The sequence below is a fragment of the Corvus brachyrhynchos genome, unplaced genomic scaffold (assembly GCF_000691975.1).
Source record: "Corvus brachyrhynchos isolate BGI_N302 unplaced genomic scaffold, ASM69197v1 scaffold148, whole genome shotgun sequence".
Classification (NCBI taxonomy): Eukaryota; Metazoa; Chordata; class Aves; order Passeriformes; family Corvidae; genus Corvus; species Corvus brachyrhynchos.
The window spans coordinates 3,080,449-3,088,459 of NW_008239785.1; the positions used below are offsets into that span (position 1 = coordinate 3,080,449).

Here is an 8,011-nt window from a genome sequence, read left to right on the forward strand (position 1 = left end):
GGAGCGGGACAGCCCCGATCCCCGTCCCTCTGCCCTGAGGCCGGCCAGAACACGAGGGACCGAGCTGGAAGTTGATCCTCCGCAGTTTTCCGCTCCGAGAGGGTCGGGCTGCTTGATGTGGGGTTTTTTTTAAACGTTTTCTGAAGAAGACGACTTGGGCCGCTTCAGGTTTTATCACCATTTCAAATATAGCCCTTTAAAGTATCTGTAAAGTTTTTTTAATAAGTACGTCAAACGGTAGGAGAAAGTTTGAGATGCAATGAGAAAGAGCCTTGGTGCTGGTTGGGATCACAGTTATTATAATACAAATCAGATATAACAGATCATAGTTATAACATAAGTAACTTAATTCCTTTCCGAGGGAGCACTGGTGTTGCACATTGTTTTGCTTTTGATAGAAATAACTTTTTTTTTTTTTTTTTTTAACATCTGTTTTGAACGCCTGGCCTGGTAATTCTTCATTGCTAAATTTCCAGTCTGTAGGATGACAGCTAATATCAGATTTTTTTTTTTTTTGTATGTGGCTTTTTTCTTTAAATTTTCAACTGAAAAGTACTGACCTTTATTCCCTAATTCAAGGTTTCCAGTCAGTAAATAGCTATAATATCTTTATTTCCTCCTTATTAATAACCTGTTGCACTTTGGTAAAATGTTAACTTCTTGTTTCATACCTTTTTTTACAAAGTGTTGGTTATTTTTTTTTTCTTTTATTTCCTCCACAGGAAGGAGTGAAGACTGAAAACAATGACCACATTAATCTGAAGGTGGCAGGGCAAGATGGGTCTGTGGTGCAGTTTAAGATTAAGAGGCACACACCACTTAGTAAACTAATGAAAGCCTATTGTGAACGACAGGTATGATCTCAGGAAAACGGTGTCTGGGGGAGAACTGCTCTCCACAGGGATAGAGGAAGACAGTTAAAGTCTTAAAACTTAAGTAAATATGCAAAATGATAGACGTTGAACAGAAACTAATTGTGCTGTGGGAATTGTATTGTCCTTGGGGTTTGTTACAGGGAGGACTGAGAAGGTTGTGACAGGAAACGGGTGAAATAAAGATCTGTTGTCATGTGTGAAATCTGCATTTATAGGTGGAGGCTTCTGGGAGGTACCTGCAGCTCTACTGCTCAGAAATACTAGTGTGGAAAGGGTGGGTTTGGGATGAACTTAGGGGACAGAGAGTTGAGTGATAATCAGGGATTTTTACAGCTCTGAATAACTCCCTGGACTGGTCATTGACTTCTGATTTATTAGCTTAATTGTAGTGAGATGAGAAGTTGCCTTGAGAAGGAGCTTGTACATTTAATGATGAGCTTTGTTTTTTCTCTTGTGGCCTGGTTGACAAATGAATCTTCTGAGAGACAAATCCCCTGTATTTGCTGATGTGGTGGCAGCTGCAGCAGGTCTGTGAGGCTGCAAGCAGCTATTGCAAGTTTTAAAACCACCTGTTTGAGTAGAGCTATGGAACTCTTCCTTCTGAAACATCTGATCAGGGAAATTTTGTCTTTGTTATCCATGATTTTTTTAAATTACTGTCTGTCTTTAAAAAGTTCTAGCTCTACAAAAGTGTTTCGAATTCGTGAATTTTTAATTTTTTAAACACAAATATTCAGTTTTACTATTACTACAATAAAGTCAGTATAACATATTGGAGCAACTATTTCATTACCAGGAAAAAAAACCCTGTAAATCACACAGAGAGTAGTAAAACCTCTTCAGTTTACTCTGTGTCACAACAGAGTAGAAGTAAAGACAGGAAAAATCAGCTCTTACTGAACATATGAATATGTACTTGTATGAGTGTTCTGAGGAGAAATTTGTGAGTGTTGGAAGCTGTGAGTTTGTTTTTCCTGCCTCAGTCATACAAACTCTTGTTACATTTTGCAAATCACTATGTTGCTTTTTCCAGTCATAGAGTGCAGTTATATCTGGCATTCAGGGAGTTTGAGGATTAGTTATTTGTCTATAAAGTCCTGGGAAATAAGATTTTAAAAGTATCATTCATTTCTAGTTACTCTGAAACAAACAAAAATAACATACTAAGTTGTCTTAGATTGCCAAAATGTTTACTCTGCTTAAAGGAAAACAAAATCAAAGCCAGCAAAAAACCCCCAGATTGGAGGGGGAAAATCAGTAAATCTTGAGAATGGGAGACTTTTTTTCTGATCTCAGTTGTAAGCAGTAAGTATCCAAAGAATATTTTTATGGAGGTGGATTTGTCTTTAAATTTTATTTCTTAGGTGCTTACTTCTGAAATTTTGCTTAAAAACATTTGTATTGCATGTCTCTAAAAGTTAGATTTTATTCATGTATTTATTTACCTAACTAGGTACACCCCAGCTTAAATCCTTAAACTGTGGACTTTAGATTTAATTTTGGAGAGGTGGTAGAGAACTTAGCAGTTATAAAGGATGATAATCATCTGTTGTGTGTAGTAGATTTAAAATGGAAGTAGCTAAACTTGAGTGATCTGTTGAGAAGATCAAGAGTATTTTGTGATTATTTTAAATGGTGAAAAAATCATCCATGGACCATACTTCATGTTTTGTGGACACTAAGCTCACCAAAGTACAGTTTTTCAGTATGTTTTCAGCTAACATTTATTTAGTTCATAAAGTTGTCATGAACCTGGAAAAAACCAACACACTGGGAATAGGAAATACGTGTTTTAAGAAACACAATGTCACAGAAAAGGGCTCAAACCAAATGTTGCTGTGAAGAAATGTGTTGCTGCCATGAGACTGAGCCACACAGTTTCCTTAGACCAGATGATGTTCTGAGTGAACACTGCAGTGTCTTGGTCATGCTGGAGAAGACATTTTGCTGTGAACTGTAAAGTTAATTAAAAAAAAAAAAAGTTTACTCACATTTATTAAAATATTTTTCCTGACAAATCTACTCCTCAGAAATAATTACTACATTGTTTTCTGTTGTGTGTGACATCCGCTCTTGCCAGGCTGAATGAAGGCTTCTCTTCTAACTCAGAGATGCCAAAGCACGACGCTGCAATCCATTGGATTGGCTTCAAAACCAGACTGGGCTTCTTGGCTATTTAGATACTCTGGAGAGAATGGATAGAACTGGAAAGGAAGTTTGTATCCCCAAATGTCACTGACATGCCCTTGCAGAATGTGGGGTGCTATAAAATACCTTGGAAAACTCACTGGTGATTTTGGAGCTGATGTTATCAGTCGGAGAGGTTGTTTGTTACTCCCAAGTTACATTTTTCAGTCTGTTGGCTCAGGTGAGAATGAGAGATGTTCTTCTAGGGATGGAAGAGGCCAGCAAAATGAGTGTTGTGTGGTAGAAATGCTTATCTAGAATACTGCTGGGTAATTTGTGGAAGTAGAAAATTCCTTCATTTTTTCCATCTGTGCACGGAAAAACTTTGATACATTGATTTCTTGATAATAGGAATTGGAGGTCAAAAAGTTCCCATTGCTTACTCTTTGCTGCTGAAGACTTAATTTTGTTGTTGCATTTCTGGAAGAAATATTTCAGAATACCTTTTTCTTTGGAGAAGATCAAAAAGAAGTATTGAGTATCACTGTTCATGTTACCTAGAGCGTTGCACCTAGTTTTTAAGTGAATTACTCAAAAGCACAATAAACCTGCTGGCCTTTGGGGTGTAGCAGAAATGGCTTTATTTTAACTCAGTCAGTGGGGGCACTGTTGCTTCTCACGAGTTGTTGGACACAATGCAATGTTTAATACAAAACAGATTGCAGGGATTTGGAGTGAAATGCCTAAAAGTCAGGGCATGAGGGGAGAACAGAATCTCTGTCCTGCATAATGGTGGCTTTTAATGATGGTGCTGCAATTCAGTGACAAGTTCAAGAGTAAACTACTGAGTACTTTGACACCAGATTTATTTCCCTTTGTGTTGCTTCTCTTTGTCCAGGGGTTGTCAATGAGGCAAATCAGATTCCGGTTCGATGGGCAGCCAATTAATGAAACAGACACACCTGCACAGGTAAACAGCACAAGCAAGGCTAAAGAACTACTTGAAATTCACTGCAGGAGTTGATGCTTCTGTTTCCTGTCAAATACTTATGTAAATGTGTATATTACTGATAGAACTGGATTTTTTTAATCATTATTTTGGTGTAACTAGTTTGGGATTATTAGAAATAGAATCCAGGACTTTATTTAGGGTTTTGAATAATAAATCTGTATCACTGTAGTAATAAAACAAAAAAATTAAGTACAGTGTACAGATGGTGAGTCCTGTAAAACTTTCACTTTATTAGGTCATGGCTCTGAGATAAGGATGGTAAGTTAAGAACTGAGTTTTTCTTGAAGCAATGGCTTTATTTTTTATATAAAAGCTTGCGAGGATGTTATCAGAGATCCTGTTTGCAAGCTTGCATTTGTAGTACAAAAGTACTTTTCTGTTTGTAATTTGAAGCTGTTTCAGCAGCATAAAATTAATGAATATGGTGAAGTTTGGGTTGTCTGTAAGTAGTTGAATGAAGGCCATTCCAAGAACAGAATGGTTCCCTGTGGCTGTGGAGCATTTTTCTGTCCTGCTCCATGGAGCTGTGTTTAATCAGCTTGACCAAGTGATAGTTTTATCTGCTCTTTAGAACCACTTGTTATGAAATAATGGACTTTAGTTTTTAGTTCTGAATTTTCTAAGCTGTTGCTTCAAAGATTGTGTGTCTTATGGCCCCAATCTGTGTAACTTTTTAACTTGGAAAACTGATAATTCAGGCAACAGGATGATTTTTCTCTCCAGCCATGTTTTACTGAAGCTCAGATCAGTCTGTTTATATCTGTGGTCAATGGCATAGACCAGTTTGATTTCCTGAGCAGCAGCTGAGTCTGTTTAGAAATATAACTTGCATTAGTTACAGCAGTTCCTTCAGTTTTGGTACAGATTTTGTCAGTAGGTGCCATTAACATCCCAGGAATATCAACTGTAAAAATTAGGGTGAAAAAAGAGAATTATATTAATGAAGTATTCTGCTCCTCACTGGCAGTTTGTTACATGGCTACATGCAAAGTGTTTTTAATTTTTTTGTGCTTGACGATTCTTGGTTTTACTGCCTGGTTGGGCAGAGGCCTTAATTCCAGTCTGCTTCCCCAGGGCTGTAGCCATTTGAGCAGCAGCAGCCAAGTGGAATTGTGGCAATGTTCTGAGGTAAACGGAGGGAGTAAATAGGAGAACAAAGGTGCAATGGCAAAGCAGGCAACAGAAATGAAATATTATAAATCTATTTCTTAGGAGTCACACAGTGTACCCTGAAGTTAGTACTAGAATTTGTTCTAGGTCAACAGTTATCAATTGGCATTTTTTTTTCTGTGATGTCTCTTTGCTTTTGAGTTAGTGAGTTTTGTTAAATGTACAAAGGGATGGTGGTGGAGGGGAGTGGGGCTGCTCTAGTTAAGTTGCATAGCAAGTAAACATAAAAAGTCAGGAACTGTAAGAACAACCCAGGCTGCTGTAGAGCTGTGAGAAGAGTTGAAAGCCCTTTTTTCTTTTTTCTGCTGTAGTTGGAAATGGAGGATGAAGATACAATTGATGTGTTCCAGCAGCAAACAGGAGGAGTTTACTAAAACAAACACACAAAAAAGATCCTGCTACTTTCCTCTCCAGAACTGTGCTACCACAGGCGACACTTCACAATTAGAAAAATGAGACTTGGTTCAGCCACATCCTGACTACTGCAGTATAGTTTTCTCTCTTCTCTCTGATTTTTTTTTCCTATTCCTTTTATTGTACATAAAGTAACTGGTGATGTGCACAGACATAATGCATATTTTTTTTTAACTAAATGGCCAATGGTATGTTTTGATCAACATTTAATGGAGATGGGGTGGGAAAACAAACTGGTTCTGTGAAAATGCCCCTCTCTCCGTTAGTGGCATGCTCCTTCTACTTTTACAGAATCACAGAATAAGCCGAGTTATCTTTATATTCCAGTAAGTTATTTTGCTCTCACTGTTCAAAACAAAAACCTTGCATACCTTGTTTGATTGGATAATTTCAATGTTTTTCTTTTATCATTGTAAAACCAAGGGCAATTTTATAACTTTTTTGTACGTAGCTGTTACATGTAGAGCAATCTCTGTCTAAGTAGGGGTAAATTACTCTTTAAAAAAAAAAAGGCAAAAAAAAATCCTAGATAGTTTTCCCTTCAAGTAAAACGTCTTGTTGTTTAAATAAACTTCTTGTTTAAAATAACCAGCTTTCTTTCTTTTTCTGCGGAGTAATAGTACTCAGCACCTGTATTTCTTTCTCTGCAGCACTTTATGCCTCTCAAATCTCAGCTTTCTCTGTGGTAAGTAAGCATAATCCCCCTTGTCTAGGCAGAAGACTGTTGGAAAATGAAAGGCTTCCTTGAGACCTGTCAGTCAGCAGTTGAACTGGAAATAGAAGTCAATTTTCTCTTACTTTGATTTCTTTTTTTTTTTCCTTTCTTTTTTTTTTTGGTGAATGCTCTGCTAAGCCAAAACTGTTTGATTAGGCAAACTGCAAAATACTGAACTACTTAGTAATGCCTTTGGGTTGAGCTCTTTTTGTCAGTCTTTAAAACAAGCATCAATATTGTTGTTGCAGTAAGACTCTGTATTTGAATGCTTATTGATGTAAACATTAAGTTAAAGAGAGCAAATAATTTCATTAACCATTCAGTTTACCATGGTATCAAATGGGAGATGCTTGGAAATGTAAAGCAAAAATAAAAAATTGAGTTCTGTTTTTGGGTGTATTTAGCTATGGTGGTGGAGGTTCCAAGCTCTGCTTTACCCCACTCTGCTGTTCTGCTTGGAAGAGGGGAAGAGGCTGGAAGTACTGAAGGGAGATACAGTGATGGCGGTGTTTTTCACAAGTCTTCCACAGTTCTCGAGTTCTTGGGGAACTTCTTGGGGGAAGTTTAGAGGTTGCAGTGAAATCCATGGACGTTCGTGGAAGATTATACACCTGTCAAACCCACAGCCCATGTTATTCTCTGATGTCCTAGGAATGTTCTGATATTTTGTAGTGTTTGCAGTAAGTTAATGCTCTTTTAGGTATTAATTTGTTAGAAGAGGCCACACTTTGGTGGTATTTTTTGTAACAGTTAATTCAAGGAATGATTATTACATGTGGGGCCTGCTTGAGCTGAAAGTTCTGTGGCAGAATGATGGGTGTGTGCATTTAGCTGATGAGTTGTGATCTGTTTGTCTTCTGTCAGGAATAACACATTTGATGCTACATTAGTTACATCTAATGGAGATACAGGGAAAATTAACATCTGTTTTTGCAGTTGCTTTTGACTCTGTAGCTGAAGAATGTAATCTACTGTGCCTCTGTTTTGATTGAAGGAAATGCTACTGCTTAAGCAGATTACTTCTCATTCTGGGATGTATCTTGTAGACTTCTGTGGTGTTTTGCAGGATTGAAATTCCCTCTTGTGAACAAATGTATGCATAGCCAAACTCTAAAAGGCCTAGAAAAAACTACTTCGAAGAAAAAAAGAGGGCGGTGGGCGAATATATTTCAACATATTTCCTAGGTTACACATGGAATACATTGCTCTTTGGCTTTAGGATCTCTGGCTTTTAAGATGGCTAAACTTCTGATATCAGTGTATAAAATTCTTTCAACTTGATGTCATGCCAAGACTTTTTTCAGGAGAAAGCTATCTTTATCTTGTTTGGCCCAAAAAGGTGTTTGGACTTGCTTTAGTTTCTGAAGAAAGGGTGAGGTCTCCTTAAGTACAATTTTTTTTTCAGCTCAACTTAAGATTGTGAAGCTCAAAGCTCCCTGTTGTATCTTGCCTTTTACTTTTTATTTCCTGAGGCAACAGAAGTCAAGTGACAGGTACTGAAGAGCTTTTAAAAGCAATATCTTCATTTCCTGAATTAGTCAAGCGTTACTTCATCTGTCATGAACTTATGTGCAGCATTCACCTACATTCCTCCATTTTTCACATCTTTTGCTGTTACCTGGGCTTGCGCATGTTCCTGAAATGATTCTTCTAACAATGCTGAATGGTGTTTGTTATGTTAGGTGGTGACTGCAGCCA

The 8,011-nt window shown here is 37.5% G+C and overlaps 1 protein-coding gene across 1 annotated transcript; it reads left to right on the forward strand.

The window, feature by feature from the left end:
- Positions 1-634: 634 nt before the first annotated feature.
- Positions 635-6,702, forward strand: SUMO2 (small ubiquitin-like modifier 2). The gene is given in 4 exon segments (XM_017743263.1): positions 635-673; positions 675-854; positions 3,901-3,972; positions 5,496-6,702. Coding segments are annotated over 4 exon segments (339 nt in total). The 5' UTR covers positions 635-649; the 3' UTR covers positions 5,559-6,702.
- The last annotated feature ends 1,309 nt before the right edge of the window (positions 6,703-8,011 follow it).